Source organism: Rhinoraja longicauda, chromosome 40 (assembly GCF_053455715.1).
Source record: "Rhinoraja longicauda isolate Sanriku21f chromosome 40, sRhiLon1.1, whole genome shotgun sequence".
NCBI lineage: Eukaryota > Metazoa > Chordata > Chondrichthyes > Rajiformes > Arhynchobatidae > Rhinoraja > Rhinoraja longicauda.
In genome coordinates, this window is record NC_135992.1 from 13,608,205 (window position 1) to 13,631,918 (window position 23,714).

Below are 23,714 nucleotides of genomic sequence, written 5' to 3' on the forward strand. Positions count from 1 at the left end.
GGCAATGACTATGCCCACTAAAGAGAAGGGGGGGGGGGGGGGGGGGGGGGTAAAAAAAAGCCCTGATCTTATTCGCACTTACTTCATGTCTGCTTTTAATTTGCAGTTGTTGAGTAAACAGCATTCCATCGGAGTGAATCACTTGAGCAACAATGGCGAGACGCCACTTCACGTCGCTTGTCGATTGGGAAAGACTGATGTCGCCAAGGCCCTGCTCCTTTGCCAAGCCAGGTGTGGCATTGTTGGGTCGCAGGGGTATCCCATCCACACATCCATGAAGTTCAATCAGGTTGGGTAAGGACTGTTTCGTGGGTCGTCTCACTGGCTGTATCTCCGGAATAGGGCGGCGTGGTGGTAGAGTTGTGCTACCTCACCGCGCCAGAGATCAAGTCAAGTCAAGTTTATTTGTCACATACACATACAAGATGTGCAGTGAAATGAAAGGTCACCCACAGTCCAGCAATAGAGCAATAAAAATAAGCAATAACACACACAATCACAAACCAACACAAAAACAAAAAAAAAGAAAAGAAACATCCATCACAGCGAGTCTCCTCCAGTCCCCTCCTCACTGTGATGGAAGGCCAGAATGTCTTTTCCCTTCCCCTGCCGTCTTCTCCCGCGGTCAGGCTGTTGAAGTTGCCACGTTCCAGGCCGTGCCGGACGGTGAAAGGTCCGCAGCGGGCCGACCCAAGCCCCGCGATCCGGGGCGGGCGAACACACTGCCGCTGCACGTCGGGGCGGTCGGGGCTCCCGACATTGAAGCCCCCGCCGGGCAGAGAAAAATCCCGCGGCCTATTTCAGGCCGCGCCGGACGGTGAAAGGTCCGCGGCGGTCCGACCCAAGCCACGCGATCCGGGGCGGGCGAAGACGCTGCCGCTGCCGGAGCCTCCGATGTCGGCCCCCACCCAGGGGCCTGCGAGCTTCCGACGTCCAGGCGGCCCGCAGCCGAAGCCTCCGAAGGCGAGTCGCAGCCGCACTGGCAGCGCCACCACAGCCTCCGAAGGCAGCCAGCTCCGCAGATGGTAAGCCCGGTCCGCGGGCTCTGCCAACCAGAGCCCAGGTGGTCCCAGGTGGAGGCCGCCAGCTCCAGGTGCATGGCTGATGGTTGGCCGCAGCGGGAACGGAGACACCACCCAGAACAAAGGTCGCGTCTCCGTTCGGAAGAGACAGTTTTACAGTCCCCCCCCCCCCCCCCCCACACACACATAGTACACTACCACAAAAAACACTACATCACATCTACACACTACAATCAAGACAAAAAACAGCAAAAAACACAAAAGACAAACGGACTGCGGGTAAGCCACAGCTGTCAGGCTGTCTCTACGTTCTCCCCGTGGCCTGCGTGGGTTTTCCCCGGGTGCTCCGGTTTCCTCCCACACTCCAAAGACGTGCAAGTTTGTAGGTTAATTGGCTTCAGTAAATTGTCCCTGTTTGATATGGGCCACTCCGTGGGCTGATGGGCCTGTTTCCAGCTTATACCTCTAAACTCGGCTAAACTCAGCAATTAGAAGCGGCAAAATTAAACCCCATTTCCCACAACCTGAATGAATGAATGATTTTTTATTATCACATATGACAAGCCACCCAAGGTATGCAAAGAGTTGCCACATAAAGGGCGCTGACAAAGTCACAAAGTATCCCGTTTTTATTTTACAAGTGCCCTGCAAAACTAGGGTCCCCCTATCTTCCACAAATTTGTTTTCCAATATTTTATTTTTGTAATCTCACAAAATGCACTTCTGTAAATGAGTAGTCTGGACAGGGCCAACAGGTGTGACTTTTCCCCCATGGTGTTTGCTTTTGTAGATGTGCCGAGGCGATTCTTGAAGCCGATCCGAAGCAGGCCCACAGTGAGGACACTCTTCATGGCGGTACTCCTCTTCATTGGGTCAAAAAAGCTGAGGTTATTTTCCTTTTTAAAGCCCAATGCTAACTGTCTCGCTCATACATCTATCAGCCAAAACATTATGACCACTGACAGGCGAAGTGAATAACCATTGATTATCTTGTTACAATGGCACCTGTCATGGGGTGGGATATATTAGGCAGCAAGTGAACAGTCAGTTCCTGACATTGATGTGTTGGATGCAGGAGATATGGGCAGGAGTAAAGACCTGAGCGACTTTGACAAGGGCCAAATTGTTCTGGCCAGACGACTGGGTCAGAGCATCTCTGAGACGGCAAGGCTTGTGGGGTGCTCCCGGTCAGCAGTGGTGAGTACCTACCGACAGTGGTCCGAGGAGGGACAAACCACAAACCGGCGACAGACAGGGTGTTGGGCGCCCAAGGCTCATCGATGCGCGAGGGCAACGAAGGCTATCCCGTCTGGTCCGAACCGACAGGAGGTCGACTGTGGCACAAGTCACAGAAAATTTTAATGGTGGTCACGGGAGGAATGTGTCACAATACACAGTGCATCGCACCCTGCTGCGTATGGGGCTGCACACGGAGGACCAACAGCATGTTGGCCAGGTGGTCATAATGTTTTGGCTCATCAGGTCATAATGGTTTGGCTGATCTGTGTATAAACTTGGAAAGGGCCTAGTGTATTAACTTTAACTCAATGCTGCTTTATAGAAGTGTGTTGCCTTTCAATGATAATTCAATTATTGTGTACAGGTTTATTTTGCTCTGGGGTTCAATAGTTCTTTATTATCACAGCAATATAGGGAAATTCTTTTTTTGCATGCAGTTAAGTAAATTATTTCTATACGCAAGTACGATCCCAGATTAAGTACGATCCCAGATTAAGTGCGATCCCAGATTAAGTGCGATCCCAGATTAAGTACGATCCCAGATTAAGTACGATCCCAGATTAAGTACGATCCCAGATTAAGTGCGATCCCAGATTAAGTGCGATCCCAGATTAAGTGCGATCCCAGATTAAGTGCGATCCCAGATTAAGTGCGATCCCAGATTAAGTGCGATCCCAGATTAAGTGCGATCCCAGATTAAGTACGATCCCAGATTAAGTACGATCCCAGATTAAGTAGAAACGGTGGTGCAGCGGTAGAGTTGCTGCCTCACAGCGCCAGAGACCCGGGTTCGATCCTGACTACGTCTGCTGTCTGTACGGAGTTTGTACGTTCTCCCTGTGACCGCGTGGGTTTTCTCTGGGTGCTCCGGTTTCCCCCCCACACTCCAAAGACGTGCAGGTTTGTAGGTTAATTGGCTTCGGTAGAATTGTAAATTGTCTGCGGGGGTGATCGCTGGCTGGTGCGGGCTCGGCGGGCCGAACGGCCTGTTTCTGCGCTGCATCTCTAAAGTCTAAATAGTCAACTGAGAGCGTATATAAGAGTCACCGGGTCTGGTGCCTTTTTCAACGTCCAAGCTGCAGTTGGCCCTCAAGGCCCGGGTCAGCTGTCTCCTCCACATGGATCATCCACCGAACCGTCATCCCTCTCCTGGCCCGGCCACCTTCAGCCTTTGTGCCCCAGGGGTTCCTCTCCGTCATCGACCCTTTGTTTAGTTTAGAGATACGGCGCAGAAACAGGCCCTTCGGCCCCCAGAGTCCGTAACGACCAGCGATCCCCGTACACTAAGATTGTCCTACACACACGCGCACACACACACACACACACACACTAGGGACAATTTTTACATTTATAACCAAGCCAATTAATCTACGTCTTTGGAGCGTGGGAGGAAATGGATGATCTTGGAGAAAAGTCACGGGGAGAACGTACAAACTCTGTGCAGACAAGCACAGGATCGAAGCCGGGTTGCTGGCGCCGTAAAGGCAGCAACTCTACCGCTGCGCCACCGTGCTGTGGTCTTCTTGCGTCCGCCATCGCCAACTACCTCCACCTTCCTCTCCGGACTGGGGGGGGATAAGCAGGGGTCGGGCTCAGCGGCTCCCCTCCACCGGCGGGTTTTCTCGTTCCGCGGCGGGCGAGCACGACGGGTTTTGAGAGGCACCGCGTGTTTGCAAGTTGTTTTTGTCGCGGGATGACGGCGTCGTGTTGATGGGACCGTTTCAGATGATCCAGCTGCTGATGGACCACGGATGTCGCTTGAACTACCTGAGTAAGACTGGCGAGACGCCGCTGCACATCATGGTGAGACGCCAGCGCTTCGAGTGCGCCTTGGCGTTGCTGGTGCACGGAGCTGAGGCAAACGTGAAAGGAGAGAGTGGGAATACACCTCTTCATCTCGCCATGAAGGTCAGTGTCTCCCAGTATTTTACAGAATTATCCATCAGTCAGCCTGAAGAAGGGTTTCGACCCGAAATGTCGCAGGCAGTGAAGAAAGCGAATGGTATGTTGGCATTCATAGCGAGGGGATTTGAATATAGGAGCAGGGAGGTTCTGCTGCAGTTGTACAGGGCATTGGTGAGACCACGCCTGGAGTATTGCGTACAGTTTTGGTCTCCTAATCCGAGGAAAGACATTCTTGCCATAGAGGGAGTACAGAGAAGGTTCACCAGATTGATTCCTGGGATGGCAGGACTTTCATATGAAGAAAGACTGGATAGACTCGGCTTGTACTCGCTGGAATTTAGAAGATTGAGGGGGGATCTTATAGAAACGTACAAAATTCTTAAGGGGTTGGACAGGCTAGATGCAGGAAGATTGTTCCCGATGTTGGGGAAGTCCAGAACAAGGGGTCACAGTTTTAGGATAAGTCTTTTAGGACCGAGATGAGAAAGTTTTTTTTCACACAGAGAGTGGTGAATCTGTGGAATTCTCTGCCACAGAAGGTAGTTGAGGCCAGTTCATTGGCTATATTTAAGAGGGAGTTAGATGTGGCCCTTGTGGCTAAAGGGATCAGGGGGTATGGAGAGAAGGCAGGTACGGGATACTGAGTTGGATGATCAGCCATGATCATATTGAATGGCGGTGCGTACAGGCTCGAAGGGCCGAATGGCCTACTCCTGCACCTATTTTCTATGTTTCTATGTTTCTATGTCACCCAAATCTCTCCTGACCCGTTGAGTCCCTCCAGCATTTTGTGTCTACCTTCTATTTTTTTTAACCAGCGTCTGCAGTTTTTTTTCCCTACAGCAGCGTGCATGAGTTTAGTTTATTGTCACGTGTACCGAGGTACAGTGAAAAGCTTTTGTTGCGTGCTAACCAGTCAGCGGAAAGACAACACGTGATTAGTACCGATCCATTTACAGAGTACAGATACATGATAAGGGAATAACGTGCAGTGCATTAGCAACTGACCAGTACCTTCCTTCAGTACCGCCTAGACTACTGCAACTCCCTATACATTGGGATCAGCCAATCATCCCTGTCCCGCCTGCAATTGGTCGCAGCGAGACTCCTGACGGGTACCCGTAAAAGGGACCACATCTCCCCGATTCTGGCCTCTCTCCACTGGCTCCCAGTACGGTACAGAATCAACTTCAAGCTCCTCCTATTCACATACAAAGCCCTAAATGGGCTTGCCCACCCCCATATCAAAAATCTTCTAACCCCCCTCTCTATCTCCAGGTCCCTCAGGTCGGCTGACTTGGGGCTACTGACTGTCCCGCGGTCTAGGCTTAAGCTCAGGGGTGACCGCGCTTTTGCGGTTGCAGCTCCGAGACTGTGGAACAGCATCCCTCTCCCCATCAGAACTGCCCCCTCCAGCGACTCCTTTAAGTCCAGGCTCAAAACCTATTTCTACTCCCTAGCGTTTGAGGCCCTCTGAGGGGGCGCTGTGAACTGTTTATGTATGTGCTGTTATGTTTGTGTGCCGTTGTATGTTCGTTCTTAGTACCTGAACTGATGTGCAGCACTTTGGTCAACGTGGGTTGTTTTTATATGTGCTATACAAATAAAATTGACTTGACTTAACTTCAGCTGGTGGTGCTTAGAATGACATTCCTTCCTCGCATTCTTCTGTGTGGCGACTGTAATCCTACCGTGTGGCCGCCAATACGTGGCACAGCAAAGGTGGCACGACGGCGCAGCGGTAGAGTTGCTGCCTCACAGTGCCGGAGACTCTGGTTCGATCCCGACTACGGGTGCTGTCTGTACGGAGTTTGTATGTTCTCCCCGTGACCTGCGTGGGATTTCTCTGGGTGCTCTGGTTTTCCATCACATTCCAAAGAGGCGAGGATTTGTAGTTAAAGGTTTCTGGTGTGTACTTTCAGTTTAGTTTATTGTCACGTGCACCGAGGTACGGTTGAAAAGCTTTTGTTGCGTGCTATCCAGTCGGCCAGAAGTCAATACAGGATTACAATCGAGCCATTTACAGCGTACAGATACATGATAAGGGAATAGCGTTTAGTGCAAGGTAAAGCCAGCAAAGTCCGATCAAGGATAGTCCGTGGGTCACCAAAGAGGTAGAGAGTAGTTCAGCACTGCTCTCTGGTTGTGGTAGGACGGTTCAGTTGCCTGATATCAGCTGGGAAGAAACTGTCCCTGAATCTGGAGGTGTGCGTTTTCGCACTTCTGTACCTTTAGCCTGATGGGAGAAGAGGGAGTGGCCAGCAAGGAAGTGGAACAGCAAGGGCAGCACTGTGGCGCTGTGGTGGAGTTGCTGCCTTACAGCGCTAGAGACTCTGGTTCGATCCTGACTACGGGTGCTATCTGTACGGAGTTTGTACCTTCTCCCCGTGACTGCGTGGGTTTTCGCAGGGTGCTCCGGTTTCCTCCCACATTCCAAAGACGTGCTGCTTTGCAGTATAAAGGCTTCTATAAGTTGTCCCTGGTGTGTAGGATAGAACTAACGTGTGGCTGATCGCCGGACTGCACAGACTCGGTGGGCCGAAGGGCCTGATTCCACGCTGTGGCCCCGGAAACTAAACTAACAAGAAGACGAGAATGGATTTCCTCTCTATCTTTTGTGCTTGTTGTTTTCCTCAACTTGCCATCCCATTAAAATGCACAGAAAGGAATCATAGTGGAGAACTGTAGGGAACGTTCAGCTAAGTTAGTGTGAGGATCCCAATATATGGAAAAGCTTACAGAAGAACTGTCCAGTTAGATTCCCTTTATTAATAAATCGTCCTGAATTCATTGACTTACTGATGACCTTTTGCATTCATAAAGGCATACGGTCAGAGAGAGATCAACACGGAATAGGCCATTCAGCCCATGGAGTCCGTGCTGACCATCAGCCACCCATTCACATTAATACTACGTCGATCCCCTTTATTCTTTCTGAAGAAGGGTCTCGACCCGAAACGTCACCCATTCCTTCTCTCCTGAGGTGCTGCCTGTCCCGCTGAGTTACCCCTGCATTTTGTGAAATAAATACCTTCCCTTTATTCTTCCCATCCTTTCCATTCTTGCCTTTCTTTGTCCCGCCTCCCTGACATCAGTCTGAAGAAGGGTCTCGACCCGAAACGTCACCCATTCCCTCCCTCCTAGATGCTGTCTGACCTGCTGAGTTACTCCAGCATTTTGTGATACATTCTTTCCATCAGTGTCTTTCCCCCCCCCCCCCCCCCCCCAGAATCCATTCCTCACCCACATACGAGGGGCAATTTGCAGTGGCCAATTAACCTACCAAGCCTTTGGGATGTGGGAGGTAACAGGAGCACCCAGGAAAACTCGCGCAGTTCACCGAGACAACGTTCAAACTCCACATAGACAATACTGGCAGTCAGGACTGAACCCAGGATGTTACCGCTGTGCACCAACAGTTCAGATTGCTGCCTTGTTCATAGTCATAGAGCATTGGAAACAAGCCCAACTTGCCCACGCCGACCAACTTGTTCCATCTACACCAGTCCTACCTGCTTGCTTGTGGCTCGTATCCTTCTGAACCTATCCTATCCATATACCTGTCCAAATGTTTTTTTAAACGTTGAGATAGTACCTGCCTCAACTGACCTCTCCGGCAGTTTGTTCCATATACCTTCCATATACCCATTGTTTAAAAAACTGTTGTCCATCAAGTTCCTATTAAATGTTTCTCCCCTCACCTTAAACCTATAACCTCTGGTTCTTGATTCCCCTACTCTAGGGAAGCGCTAGATTTATCCTATCCATTCCTCTCATGAGCTATAAGATCGCCCCTCATCCTCCTGTGCTCCAAGGAATGAAGTCCTAGCCTGCTCAACTTCTCCTTGTGGCTCCGAGCCTTGAACCCTGGCAACACCCTCATAAATCCTCTCTGCACCCATTCCAGCTTAACAACATCTTTCCCCTGCAGGGTGACCAAACCTGCACACAATACTCTGAATGTGTCTTCACCAATGCCTTGTACAACGGTAATATGACCCCCCAACTTTATACTAACTTTGAGTAATTGAAAAGGAACAGGCTTTATTTGACTTTCCAAGAATGTGCCTTAATTGTAACTTGGTCCGCAGAGTTTATAAAGATCTGAGAAAGATAATTGCAATGTTTGCAATTTCTGTAAGAATTCCAATCTATTATGTAATGCTGCTTGGAATGTATTTTAACCTTGAGGTACGTCAGATAGATGAGACCATCTCGGGTCAATTAGCACAGAAACAGTCCCGGTCTGCCCACTAAGTCTTTGCTAACTATCCAACATTTATTAAAACCAACCCCACACTAATCAGATGTTGTTCTCCCCACATTCCCATCAGCTCTTCTCGGATTCAATCACTCACACGCCACACTGGGATAATTTACACTGGCTAATTAAATGTCTGACCTGCACGTCTTGGGGATGTGGGAGGAATATCCGGAGAGAGGCCGTACACAGTCACAGGGAGATCATGCAAACTCCACTTCAGGGCCTATCCCACTTAGGCGATTTTTTTAGGCGACTGCCGGCGACTGTCATAGTCGTAGGAGGTCGCCGAAAAACCGGTGACTGGACCCCCCCACCCCCCCACGACAATGTCTACGAGAAGCTACAACAACCTGCCGCCTAGTCGACGCCAAGCTACGGCAAGCTACCGACAACCGGCGACCAAATCGTCGCGGCTTAGGACGTCCACCTACGACCGCACCTACAGCAACCTACGACCACACAGGCGACAACCTACGACAACCGAAGTCAACCTACGTCCACCCGCGACAAGCTACGACCGTGCAGGCGACAACTGAAGACAATTCACGTCATTTTGGCTGCCGGTGCCTGTCACCGGTTGGCGTCGGTCGTCGCCAATGGATTTCACCGAAGTCAGCACCGGCGCCAACTTACGTCACCTGGCGACAACCTACGACAGCGCCCACGTCAGGAGACGCCAAGCCACGATCATCGGCGTCAAACCAACAGTCGCCAAAAAACTTTAATCATCTCAAAATCCAGCGGCGACCGGAAAGACACTACGACTCTTTGGAGACGACTCATGACCTTACAGGAGACCGTGTGGCCACAGCCACGTCGCCTGTAGTCGTCTAAAACATTGCCTAAGTGGGACAGGGCCTTTCGAGACTGCTGAGTTATTCCAGCATTTTGTGCGTACCGGTGCTCTGTGTCGAAGGTGCTCTGTGGCGAAGGTGCTCTGTGTCGAGGGTGCTCTGTCGAAGGTGCTCTGTGTCGAGGGTGCTCTGTGTCGAGGGTGCTCTGTGTCGAGGGTGCTCTGTGTCGAGGGTGCTCTGTGTCGAGGGTGCTCTGTGTCGAGGGTGCTCTGTGTCGAGGGTGCTCTGCGTCGAGGATGCTCTGCGTCGAGGATGCTCTGCGTCGGGGGTGCTCTGCGTCGGGGGTGCTCTGCGTCGGGGGTGCTCTGCGTCGGGGGTGCTCTGCGTCGGGGGTGCTCTGCGTCGGGGGTGCTCTGCGTCGGGGGTGCTCTGCGTCGGGGTGCTCTGCGTCGGGGGTGCTCTGCGTCGGGGGTGCTCTGCGTCGGGGGTGCTCTGCGTCGGGGGTGCTCTGCGTCGGGGGTGCTCTGCGTCGGGGGTGCTCTGCGTCGGGGTGCTCTGCGTCGGGGGTGCTCTGCGTCGGGGTGCTCTGCGTCTGGGGTGCTCTGCGTCGGGGGTGCTCTGCGTCGGGGGTGCTCTGCGTCGGGGGTGCTCTGCGTCGGGGGTGCTCTGCGTCGGGGGTGCTCTGCGTCGGGGGTGCTCTGCGTCGGGGGTGCTCTGCGTCGGGGGTGCTCTGCGTCGGGGGTGCTCTGCGTCGGGGGTGCTCTGCGTCGGGGGTGCTCTGCGTCGGGGGTGCTCTGCGTCGGGGGTGCTCTGCGTCGGGGGTGCTCTGCGTCGGGGGTGCTCTGCGTCGGGGGTGCTCTGCGTCGGGGGTGCTCTGCGTCGGGGGTGCTCTGCGTCGGGGGTGCTCTGCGTCGGGGGTGCTCTGCGTCGGGGGTGCTCTGCGTCGGGGGTGCTCTGCGTCGGGGGTGCTCTGCGTCGGGGGTGCTCTGTCGAGGGTGCTCTGTGTCGAGGGTGCTCTGTGTCGAGGGTGCTCTGTGTCGGAGGGTGCTCTGTGTCGGAGGGTGCTCTGCGTCGAAGGGTCCTGCTGGCTTTTCCCACTTGGGCACCAGAGGTAGTTTGAGCTCATGCCCTTATTCCATCATCTTGATTTAATATCTGTCAGCTCGTGCAGCAGGATGTGACCCGACTGAATGGGTCACAAGTTAGATAAGCAGAAGGAATATCTATGATTTCCCAATAACGGGTTTAGTTTAGAGATACAGCGTGGAAACAGGCCCTTCCGCCCACCGAGTCCGCGCCGACCAGCGATCCCTGCACGCTGACACTACCCTGCACGCACTGGGGACAATTGTTTAACATTTATACCGGGCCAATTAACCTACAAACCTGCACGTCTTTGGAGTGTGGCGGGAAACTGAAGATCTCGGAGGAAACCCACGGGAAGTACGTACGGACAAGTACACATAGTCAGGATCAACCCTGGGTCCCTGGCACTGCCAGGCAGTAGCTATGCCACCGTTCTGACTGGGTTCGGCTAAATAGTTGTGAGAATGGGTTTCTCCGTTGGTAGGCCACCTTAATAATATTTACTTTGGAGGGCAGGACTGACCTCCAGAATCTTTGTGGTAAAGAAACCTTACTTCCTGCCACAGGATGGCAATTATTATTGGCACAGAGAGACAAAACACCCTTTTGTTTCTGCTAACAGGGAGGAGCCCGTGGTAATGCGTGTTTTAATCCCCATTTCCCATAAATTCCCTTAGTCATGCTGTTTTTGAAATTTTTTGGATTGTGGGCATTTCTGATGAGGTCAGCATTGTTGTCCATTGTTGTCCATGTTGTCCATAAAATACGTGCAGGCCATTCGGCCCTTCGAGCCAGCACCGCCATTCATTGTGATCATGGCTGATCATCCACAATCAGTAACCCCCGCCTGCCTTCTCCCCATATCCCTCGATTCCGTTAGCCCATAGAGCTCCATCTAACTCTCTTTTAAATTCATCCAGTGAATCGGCCTCCACTGCCCTCTGTGGCAGAGAATTCCACAAATTCACAACTCTCTGGGTGGAAAAAGTTGTTTTCTCACCTCAGTTTTAAAAGGCCTCCCCTTTTATTCTCCCCTCCATCTTTAGAGTCATCGAGTCATACAGCGTGGAAACAGGCCCTTCGGCCCAACATTATCACACTGGCCAACGTGTCCCATCTGCACGAGTCCCATCACCCTGCATTTGGTCCATATCCCTCTAAACCTGTCCTATCCATGTACCAGTCCAAATGCTTCTTAAACATTGCTTCCACTACCTCCTCTGGCAGCTCGTTCCATACACCCACTACCCTTTGTATGATAAAGTTACCCCTCAAGTTCCTTTTAAATTTATCCCCCCCCCCCCACCTTAAACCTATGGTTTTAAACATGTGGTCACCTTAAACCTAGATCTTCTCTCCGAATTTCACACCTTTTTTCTCATGCCTCCAGTCTTTTCATCTGTGGACTATGTTTTATTTCGGAGTATCTTTATTGGGAGGCACTTGAGTGAAAGCTTAGCTAGAATTTCTTTTCCAACCGTCCAGAGGGCTATTGAGGGCGTGCAGCGTAGGTATACTTGGTTAATTCCCGGAATGGCGGGACTGTCCTATGTTGAAAGACTGGAGCGACTAGACTTGTATACACTGGAATTTAGAAGGATGAGAGGGGATCTTATCGAAACATATAAGATTATTAAGTGGTTGGACACGTTGGAGGCAGGAAACATGTTCCCAATGTTGGGTGAGTCCAGAACATGGGGCCACAGTTTAAGAGTAAGGGGTCGGCCATTTAGAACGGAGATGAGGAAAAACTTTTTCAGTCAGAGAGTTGTAAATCGTGGAACTCTCTGCCTCAGAAGGCAGTGGAGCCCAATTCTCTGAATGCATTCAAGAGAGAGCTTGATAGAGCTCTTAAGGATAGCGGAGTCAGGGGGTATGGGGAGAAGGCAGGGACGGGGTACTGATTGAGAATAATCAGCCATGATCACATTGAATGGTGGTGCTGGCTCGAAGGGCCGAATGGCCTCCTCCTGCACCTATTGGGGCGTGGCTGTGTTCTGCAGCTGTGGCTCACCGGCAGTCTCTCCGTTTTTTTTGTTGTGTTTTTTAGTCAATGTTGATGTTAAATGTACGTTTTGTTTTATTTTTAATTCTGTGTATGTAGGGGGGTGGTGGGGGGGTTGGGGGAAACCTTTTTTTAAATCTCCTCCTCAACGGAGATGCGACCTTTACCGTGTCGTATCTCCGTTCGCGCTACGGCCTAACATCGTGGAGTCGGCGGCCTCCAGCTGGGATCGACCTCGAAGACTCCGGTCGCAGGGCCTGGACTTACCATCTCGGAGGCTTCGGCCGTTGGGCCCTGCAGACCGCAACATCTGGAGTTCGCAGGTCCCTGGCTGGCGACCGGGTTTTGGGAGCTCCAGCCGTAGCAGCTTCGACCGCCCCGAAGCACGAGGCACGATCAACCCGCCCGCAGGCCCTTCATCACCCTGCGTGGCTCGGCCGCAGCACTTTACATCGCCCGGTGGGGGCTCAGGACTCTCATCGCCCTGCGTGGCTCGGCCGCGGCATTTTCCATCGCCCGGTGGGGGCTCAGGACTTTCATCGGCCTGCTCGGCTCGACCCTGGGACTTTCCATCGCCCGGTGGGGGCTTCAAGGGGTTGGGAGCCTCGATCGCCTCGTGGCACCACGGGAGAAGAACGAGGAGGAGATAAGACTTTGCCTTCCATCACAGTGAGGGTATGCCTAGAGCAATCACTGTGATAGCTGTTTTGTGTAAAAAATTGTATCTGTGTGTCTTGTGTTCTTTAATGTCTACTGCCGGACCCTGACGTGAGAGGACGCTGGCGTTGAGTATTCGCCGCTTTTCCGTCAGGATAGTTTGTCTGTTTGTTTCTATGTTAATTGTATTTGTAAAGCGCTTTGTGCATGTGTTAAGGCGCTATATAAAATAAATATATTATTATTATTATTATTATTGTCTATTGTCAGACCGACCAATCTATAAAGCTTCAACTTTTGAAAGGTATGTTTTAAAAATGACTCAAACAGCTTTCTGTTGTTGCAGCTTGACAACTTGGAACTCATCAAGGCTCTGATCGTGTTTGGTGCTGATGTGATATCCCCCAATGACTTTGGAGAGACGCCCGGTTTAATCGCTGCGCGGCACAGTCAAGGTGGGAACATCCATTGTGTGGGAAGGAACTGAGGATGCTGGTTTAAACCGAAGACCGACACAAAATGCTGGAGTCGCTCGGCGAGACAGGCAGCATCTCTGGAGAGAAGGAACGGGTGACGTTTTTTCAGTCGAGACCCTTCTACAGACCGAGACCCGAGATGGTGTCTCGACCAGAAACGTCGCCCATTCCTTCTCTTCAGAGATGCTGCCTGTCCCGCTGAGTTACTCCAGCATTTAATGTCTATCTTTGGGAATATCCATTACTTGTCAAACAAGGCTAACCTGGGGAAGAAAAAGTGGTATCAGCGAATGTAAAGCCTTGCGTCATTGAATTTAAAGGCACGTGTTAATTGAATGTAAAAGGACATGTATATCTGGTTTAAAGTCACATGTTTAATGAATGCAAAGTCGTATGATCGTTGAATCATAATACGAGTGTTTAAAGACTTTGATGAAACACTGTCCCTCTCCAAACTGAAAGATCTGCCAATAACACCGAACAGGGACTTAAAACACGATAAACCTTAGCAATGGGGAGAAAGCAGGAACGGGGTGCTGATTTTGGATGATTAGCCATGATCACATTAAATGGCGGTGCTGGCTCGAAGGGCTGAATGGCCTACTCCTGCACCTATTGTCTATGTCTTAACTCGCAGTTTCCACATAAAAGAAGCACAGAATTCACTTCTTCAGTAAACATACAAGATTATTAAGGGTTTGGACACGTTAGAGGCAGGAAACATGTTCTCGATGTTGGGGGAGTCCAGAACCAGGGGCCACAGTTTAAGAATAAGGGGTAGGCCATTTAGAACGGAGATGAGGAAAAAAGTTTTCAGTCAGAGAGTTGTGAATCTGTGGAATGCTCTGCCTCAGAAGGCAGTGGAGGCCAATCCTCTGGATGCTTTCAAGAGAGAGCTAGATAGAGGTCTTAATGATAGCGGTGTCAGGTGGTATGGGGAGAAGGCCGGAACGGGGTACTGATTGAGAATGATCAGCCATGATCACATTGAATGGTGGTGCTGGCTCGAAGGGCCGAATGGCCTACTCCTGCACCCATTGTCTATTTCTATTGTCACAGCCTTGCTGTTCGTGTTGGTACACTGCTTTCCAGCTTCAGGGATAGAGATTGGAGGCTCTTTTGGAACATATACGTGTATCATCCCAGTTAATCCCAGCTCCTCCCAATCCCCTCCACCTGTCCAGGAGTTCATCAGTGGATTTGTTTTGTTGGGACGCAGCGAGGAAACGGGCTCTTTTGCCCACCGCGTCCGCGCCGACCAGCGATTGTCCCCGTGCTCGAGCACTATCCCACGCACTCGGGACAGTGTACAATTCACAGAAGCCAATTAACCAACAAACCGGGAACAACGGAGGGCCTGGCGTGGGGGGACCGCCGTGAGGGGAGGGGTTACAAAGGCGGACCTGACGCAGGGTACTGAGTAACTTTGGTGCCCTTTACGTGGCGGCTATTTGCAATCCTTGGGTATGCAAGCAACGAATTTCACTGTGGCTCATCACATGTGACAATAAAGTCAAGTCAAGTCAAATTTATTTGTCACATACACATACACGATGTGCAGTGAAATGAAAGTGGCAATGCCTGCGGGTTGTGCACAAAAAGAATTACAGTTACAGCATATAAATAAAGTTAATAAGTTAGTGTCGACAAAAATTTAGTCTCTGGGGTTATGAAAGTTGACAGTCCTGATGGCCTGTGGGAAGAAGTGATTCATTCATTCATTTAAACCTATGTGTGCGGGTTTGTAGACTAATTGGCTTCTGTAAATTGCCCCTAGTGTGTGTGCAGGGTAGTGCAGGTGTACGCGGTGATCGCTGGTCGGCGTGGGACTCGGTGGGCCGAAGGGCCTGTTTCCACGCTCAATCTCTAGTCTAAAGAATGGATTTCTAGGCCAGTCCTCCTGTACTTCTAATGCATGTTTGTTGTAAACAAATCAAGTGAATGTGCATGAATGACCCATTCTGATTTACAACCAAAGTCATAAATGTTTCGCAGGCAGCGAATGTATTGAGAATGTAGATCGTGTCCAGCATGGAATGTTGCATGTAAATTGAATTCATCTAACAAATCTTGCACGGTGGCGCAGGGGTAGAGTTGTTGCCTTACAGTGCTTGCAGCGCCGGAGACCCGGGTTCGATCCCGACCACGGGCGCTGTCTGTACGGAGTTTGTAAGTTCCCCCCGTGACCCACGTGGGTTTTCCCCGAGATCTTCGGTTTCCTCCCGCACTCCAAAGACGTGCAGGTATGTAGGTTAAATGGCTTGGTAAATGTAAAAATTGTCCGTAATGGGTGTAGGTAGGATAGTGTTAGTGTGCGGGGATCGCTGGTCGGCGCGGACCCGGTGGGCCGAAAGGGCCCGTTTCCGCGCTATATCTCTAAACTAAATCTGCTCAAAGATTCAGGCAGCATCTTTAGAAAACATGGATTGGTGATGTTTTTGGTCAGGAGCCTTCCTTCCAACAGCCTGTAATTGCCTCGGTATCAATAGACAATAGGTGCAGGAGTAGGCCATTCGGCCCTTCGAGCCAGCACCGCCATTCAATGTGATCATGGCTGATCATTCTCAATCAGTACCCCGTTCCTGCCTTCTCCCCATACCCCCTGACTCCGCTAGCCTTAAGAGCTCTATCTAGCTCTCTCTTGAAAGCATTCAGAGAACTGGCCTCCACTGCCTTCTGAGGCAGAGAATTCCACAGATTTACAACTCTCTGACTGAAAAAGTTTTTCCTCATCTCTGTTCTAAATGGCCTACCCCTTATTCTTAAACTGTGGCCCCTGGTTCTGGACTCCCCAACATCGGGAACATGTTTCCTGCCTCTAACGTGTCCAACCCCTTAATAATCGTATATGTTTCGATAATAATCGTATATGTTTCGATATTCCAGGTGCGGTCTCACTAGGGCCCTGTACAACTGCAGAAGGACCTCTTTGTTCCTATACTCAACTCCTCTTGTTATGAAGGCCAACATTCCATTGGCTTTCTTCACTGCCTGCTGTACCTGCATGCTTCCTTTCAGTGACTGATGCACTAGGACACCCAGATCTCATTGTACGTCCCCTTTTCCTAACTTGACACCATTCAGATAATAATCTGCCTTCCTATTCTTACCACCAAAGTGGATAACCTCACACTTATCCACATTAAACTGCATCTGCCATGCATCCGCCCACTCACACAGACTGTCCAAGTCACCCTGCAACCTCTTAGTATCTTCCTCACAGTTCACACTGCCACCCAGCTTTGTATCATCTGCAAATTTGCTAATGTTACTTTTAATCCCTTCATCCAAGTCATTAATGTATATTGTAAATAGCTGTGGTCCCAGCACTGAGCCTTGCGGTACCCCACTGGTCACTGCCTGCCATTCTGAAAGGGACCCATTTATCCCCACTCTTTGCTCTCTGTCTGTCAACCAATTTTCCATCCATGTCAGTACCCAATACCATGTGCTCTAATTTTGCCCACCAATCTCCTATGTGGGACCTTGTCGAAGGCTTTCTGAAAGTCAAGGTACATAGAAACATAGAAACATAGAAAATAGGTGCAGGAGTAGGCCATTCGGCCCTTCGAGCCTGCACCGCCATTCAATATGATCATGGCTGATCATCTAGCTCAGTAGCCTGCACCTGCCTTCTCTCCATACCCCCTGATCCCTTTAGCAAAAAGGGCCACATCTAACTCGCTCTTAAATATAGCCAATGAACTGGCCTCAACTACCTTCTGTGGCAGAGAATTCCACAGACTCACCACTCTGTGTGAAGAAATGTTTTCTCATCTCGGTCCTAAAAGACTTCCCCCTTATCCTTAAGCTGTGTCCCCTGGTTCTGGACTCCCCCAACATCGGGAACAATCTTCCCGCATCTAGCCTCTCCAACCCCTTAAGAATTTTATACACCACATCCACTGGCTCTCCCCTGTCCATTTTCCTAGTTACATCCTCAAAAAATTCCAGAATATTAGTCAAGCATGATTTCCCCTTCGTAAATCCATGCTGACTCGGAACGATCCTGTTACCATCAGTATGAAGAAGGGTCCTGACCCAAAACGTCACCTATCCATGTGTTCAGATAGCTGACGTTTTTGGTCGCGACCTTTCTTCACACTGATTGTAAATCAAATTTACATGGAAGTTATTACACTGAAGCCGAATCATGAAACTGTAAACGGTGTAGACCTGATTGGCTGAATGGCCTAATTCTGCTCTTTGAACTCATGAATGTATGATAATGTGAATATATCAAGTAAGATTCATGTTGTAAATTGTGTATAGCTTTAAAGATATTCTTGTATTACAGAAGTGTAGCAAATGTACCTGACGCTGGTTTAGCAGAAAGCAGTGGAAAACAAAGTCACATAAATACCACGTGTATGTAACTCAAATAATATGTAACCAGTGGTGTTGGACAACCTCAGGCTTAATTTCTTTGGTGAAAGATTCCAGGTGAAACTATTATTCTTCCACTCCAAGTTAAGGTGAAGCAGACTAGCCCTCATTGAATAGGATAATCAATACTCTGGAGAATAGTAGGAAAGAACTGCAGATGCTGGTTTAAATCGAAGGTAGACACAAAATGGAGCTGTAATCCAAGAGGTAAAAGATAAAAGGCCCTATGTCCAAACTCTACCTCCGCTACATTGACGACTGCATTGGTGCTACCTCCTGCACCCATGCAGGACTCCCTGACTTCATCAACTTCACCACTAATTTCCATCCTGCACTCAAATCCACTTGGGCCATCTCCGACATCTCCCTACCATTTCTGGATCTCACCGTCTCCATCACAGGAGACCGACTATTGATCGACATCTACTACAAACCTACTGATTGCCACAGCTATCTAGACTCCACTTCTTCCCACCCTGCTTCCTGTAAAGACTCTATCCCCTACTCCCAATTCCTCTGCGCCCAGGATGAGGTTTTTCCATGGTAGATCATCGGAGATGTCCTCATTCTTGAGGAAACGGGGCTTCCCCTCTTCCATTATAGACGAGGCTCTCACCAGGGTCTCCACGATATCCCGTAGCTCCGCTCTTGCTCCCCCTCCCCCCATTTGCAAAAAGGACGGAGCCCCCCTTGTCCTTGCCTTCCACCCCATCAGCCGTCGCATACAGCACATAATCCTCCAACACTTTCGCCACCTCCAACGGGATCCCACTACTGGCCACATCTTCCCATCTCCACCCCTTTCTGCTTTCCGCAGAGACCGCTCCCTCCGCAAATCCCTGGTCAACTCGTCCCTTCCCACCCAAACCACCCCCTCCCCAAGCACTTTCCCCTGCAACCGCAGGAGATGCAACACCTGTCCCTTTACCTCCCCCCTCGACTCCATTCAAGGACCCCGACAGTCTTTCCAGGTGAGGCAGAGGTTCACCTGCACCTCCTCCAACCTCATCTACTGTATCCGCTGCTCCAGGTGTCAACTTCTGTACATTGGCGAGACCAAGCGCAGGCTTGCCGATCGTTCCGCTCAACACCTCCGCTCAGTCCGCCTTAACCTACCTGATCTCCCGGTGGCTCAGCACTTTAACTCCCCCTCCCATTCCCTGACCTTTCTGTCCTGGGCCTCCTCCATTGTCACAGTGAGGCCCAGCGCAAATTGGAGGAACAGCACCTCGTATTTCACTTGGGCAGCTTACACCCCAGCGGTATGAACATTGACTTCTTAACTTCAAATAGCCCTTGCTTTCCCTCTCTCTCCATCCCCACCCCCTTCCCAATTCTCCCCCAGTCTTACTGCCTCCGACTACATCCTATCTCTGTCCCGCCCCCCTCCCCTGACATCAGTCTGAAGAAGGGTCTCGACCCGACTGATTTGCAATAAAGAGTTTGAAAATTATCATCTGAAACTGAATTGGTTTAGCCTTTACAGTTTTTAGATACATTGGTTAGCACGCAACAAAAAGCTTTTCACTGTACCTTGGTCCGTGTGACAATACACTGAACTCAAGTATGTAATGCAGAAAGATGCATTAATAACAAATAACCTTTAACAGTTCAACCTGCATGTGGTAAATGTGTTTTATTTTGGATTGGGTTAATGATAATGCCTTGTGTATATGACTTGCCTGGTACTAACTGTTTGCTGCCCTCCAAGGCAATAACCGGAAGGTGATGCTGAACCTACTGTATAGTATAGGTGTTGAGTGCTGTCACCCGCCTTCTGACTCTCCCACCTCGCCAACTAGACACCCAGCAAGACCAGCCGCTGTGAGAGGCAACGTTGGATTAGGTAACCCCTGGCTCTTGACTTTCTTCTGTTGCCCCTGTCCTTTTGGCTTAAGCTGAATCTCTCCTGCTTTGTGGTGGTGGAGTTAGGAACAGGGGACGTACAACGAGATCTGAGTGTCCTAGTGCATCAGTCACTGAAAGGAAGCATGCAGGTACAGCAGGCAGTGAAGAAAGCCAATGGAATGTTGGCCTTCATAACAAGAGGAGTTGAGTATAGGAGCAAAGAGGTCCTTCTGCAGTTGTACAGGGCCCTAGTGAGACCGCACCTGGAGTACTGTGTGCAGCTTTGGTCTCCAAATTTGAGGAAGGATATTCTTGCTATTGAGGGCGTGCAGCGTAGGTTTATTAGGTTAATTCCCGGAATGGCGGGACTGTCATATGTTGAAAGACTGGAGCGACTAGGCTTGTATACACTGGAATTTAGAAGGATGAGAGGGGATCTTATTGAAACATATACGATTATTAAGGGGTTAGACATGTTAGAGGCAGGAAACATGTTCCCGATGTTGGGGGAGTCCAGAACCAGGGGCCACAGTTTAAGAATAAGGGGTAGGCCATTTAGAACGGAGATGAGGAAAAACTTTTTCAGTCAGAGAGTTGTAAATCTGTGGAATTCTCTGCCTCGGAAGGCAGTGGAGGCTAGTTCTCTAAATGCATTCAAGAGAGAGCTGGATAGGGCTCTTAATGATAGCGGAGTCAGGGGGTATGAGGAGAAGGCAGGAACGGGGTACTGATTGAGAATGATCAGCCATGGTCACATTGAATGGCGGTGCTGGCTCGAAGGGCTGAATGGCCTCCTCCTGCACCTATTGTCTATTGAGGCAGGGGAAGGGTTGTGGGAAACGCAAAATCTTACCCTTTTTTTCTGAAATGCTTTCCTATCCAACCGAAAAAAAAAAAAATCACAGAACCAGATGCTTTGCAAATTTGTCCTTCCACTTTCTCGTTCCGAAGTCTGTCTTTAATTTGTTTTTAGAATCACTTTGATGTTTAAAAAAAAAGAAGTTAAATAGAATACATATGGATCAAGTCAACGCAGCGTTGGCGGTAAAAGGGGCTATAAGGAGGTGAACATCGGGCGGCACGGTGGCGCAGCGGTAGAGTTGCTGCCTCACAGCGCCAGAGACCCCGGTTCGATCCTGACGACAGGTCTGTGCGGAGTTTGTACCTTCTCCCCGTGACCCACGTGGGTTTTCTCCGGCTTCCTCCCACACTTCAAAGACATAATAGAAACATTGAAAATAGGTGCAGGAGGAGGCCATTCGGCCCTTGGAGCCAGCGCCGCCATTCATTGTGATCATGGTTGATCATCCACAATCAGTAATCCGTGCCTGCCTTCTCCCCATATCCACTATTCCCTATTCCACCTTTCCACTGTATTCCACTATTCCCATATTCCCATATCCACTATTCCCTATTCCACCTTTCCACTATATTCCATATCATATCATATCATATCATATATATACAGCCGGAAACAGGCCTTTTCGGCCCACCAAGTCCGTGCCGCCCAGCGATCCCCGCACATTAACTATCCTACACCCACTAGGGACAATTTTTACATTTACCCAGCCAATTAACCTACATACCTGTACGTCTTTGGAGTGTGGGAGGAAACCGAAGATCTCGGAGAAAACCCACGCAGGTCACGGGGAGAACGTACAAACTCCTTACAGTGCAGCACCCGTAGTCAGGATCGAACCTGAGTCTCCGGCGCTGCATTTGCTGTAAAGCAGCAACTCTACCGCTGCGCTACCGTGCCGCCCACTATTCCCATATTCCCATATCCACTATTCCCTATTCCACCTTTCCACCATATTCCACTATTCCCATATTCCCATATCCACTATTCCCTATTCCACCTTTCCACTGTATTTCACTCTTCCCATATTCTCATATCCACTATTCCCTATTCCATCTTTCCACTATATTCCACTATTCCCATATTCTCATATCCACTATTCCCTATTCCACCATATTCCACTAGTCCCTAGAGCTCTATCTAACTCTCTCTTAAATCCATCCAGTGATTTGGCCTCCACTGCCTTCTGTGGCAGAGAATCCCACAAATTCACAACTCTCTGGGTGCAAAAGTCCCTTCTCACCTCAGTTTTAAGACGTGCAGTTTTAATTGGCTTGGTATAATTGTAAATGGTCCCCAGTGTGTGTAGGGCGGCGGAAGTATCCGGGGATCGCCGGTCGGCGCGGACTCGGTGGGCCGAAGGACCTGTTTCTAAACTGCGTCTCTAAACTAAACCTCTAGCGTTTGTTCAAAAAGATGCACCACAAGTTTGACCAGAGCTTTGTCCGCCTGTCCATGACCACAAATAGAACAGCTGTCACAGGCTCTGCAAAGTCATCGTTTTGAAACCATCTGTTTTTCCCAGCGCCGGATGCGAGTATGGTTTCCACATATTTGTCTGAAATACGAGCCACAATCGTATTGTTCTCTACATCGTCCTCTTATTCAAGGGTGGAACACAGCTACGCACAAATGAAATGCCTTCACTGTTACACCGAGATAATTATCCTTGAGAAACATCAAATGTCAGGGGACTATTTGTCTCTCCATGCGTTATCCTCTGGTTTATGGACCAGAGACAGATGTTTCCACTCTGAACCCCATTCTCCTGCCTTCTCCCCACAACCCCTGACACCGGTACTAATCACGAATCTTATCAATCTAGTGGGGGAGTCTAGGACCAGAGGCCACAGCCTCAGTATAAAAGGACGCACCTACAGAAAGAAGATGAGGAGGGATTTCTTTAGCCAGAGCGTGGTGAGTCAGTGAAATTCATTGCCACAGAAGGCTGTGGAGGCCAAGTCAATGGATATTTTTAAGGTGGACATTGATGGATTCTTGATTAGTACGGGTGTCAGGGGCAATGGGGAGAAGGCAGGAGAATGGGGTTGAGAGGGAAAGATGGATCAGCCATGATTGAATGGCGGAGTAGACTAGATGGGCCGAATGGCCTAATTCTGCTCCTATCACTTATGACCTGATGAAAGATGCCGACTTGAGTTTCCTGGGCCTCTTCCCCTGTCAGAGTGAGGCCACACGCAAATTGGAGGAACAGTGCTCATATTTCCCCTGGACAACTTACAACCCAGCAGTTTGAATATTGATTTCTCTAATTCCAAGTAACCCTTGCATCCCCTCTCTCTCCGTCCATCCCCCACCCGAGACGTCCTGCTAGTTTCACTGTTCGTCTCCCTTCGATATCACCTCCTCCACTGCCAACAATGGACCATTGTGGGCTCCTTGGTCATCGTTGCCACCTCTGATTTGTTCTGTACTTTTTCACACCTGTAGTTTCCCTCTCCCCTGACCTCTCGGTCTGAAGAAATGTCTCGACCCGCAACGCCGCCTATTATTCCTTCTCTCCAGAGATGCTGCCTGACCCGCTGAGTTACTCCAGTACTTTGTGTCTATCTTCGCTGCAAACCGGCGCCTGCGGTTCCACCCTACACACGACGACTCATTGTTTCCCAAACCCCCTTTTCGAACCTTGCAAATTGGCGTTCCACCCAGCAGTCTAAACATTCAGGGCCTCCTCCACTCTAGCTACAGTATGTGCCATGTACAACGATCAGCCAAAACATTATGACCTGATGAGCCAAAACATTATGACCACCTGCCTAACATGCTGTTGGTCCTCCGTGTGCAACCCCATACGCAGCAGGGTGCGATGCGCTGTGTATTGTGACACATTCCTCCCGTGACCACCATTAACATTCTCTGTGACTTGTGCCACAGTCGACCTTCTGTCGGTTCGGACCAGACGGGGTAGCCTTAGTTGCCCTCGCGCATCGATGAGCCTTGGGCGCCCAACACCCTGCCTGTCGCCGGTTTGTGGTTTGTCCCTCCTCGGTCCACTGTCGGTTGGTACTCACCACTGCTGACTGGGAGCACCCCACAAGCCTTGCCGTTTCAGAGATGCTCTGACCCAGTCGTCTGGCCATAACAATTTGGCCCTTGTCAAAGTCGCTCAGGTCTATACTCCTGCCCATTTCTCCTGCATCCAACACATCAAC

The 23,714-nt window shown here is 50.1% G+C and overlaps 1 protein-coding gene across 3 annotated transcripts in view; it reads left to right on the top strand.

Annotated features, from left to right (window-relative positions):
- Positions 1-23,714, top strand: part of pla2g6 (phospholipase A2, group VI (cytosolic, calcium-independent)) — a 61,618-nt gene that overhangs the window by 20,484 nt on the left and 17,420 nt on the right. For 2 of the 3 annotated variants that reach the window (XM_078430609.1, XM_078430610.1), the window contains exons 5-9: positions 107-294; positions 1,813-1,909; positions 3,987-4,169; positions 13,319-13,427; positions 19,546-19,680. In XM_078430609.1, coding sequence (XP_078286735.1) covers positions 107-294; positions 1,813-1,909; positions 3,987-4,169; positions 13,319-13,427; positions 19,546-19,680 — 712 coding nt within the window. The remainder of the gene's footprint in view (positions 1-106; positions 295-1,812; positions 1,910-3,986; positions 4,170-13,318; positions 13,428-19,545; positions 19,681-23,714) is intronic. The other variant, XM_078430611.1, reaches the window with a different exon arrangement.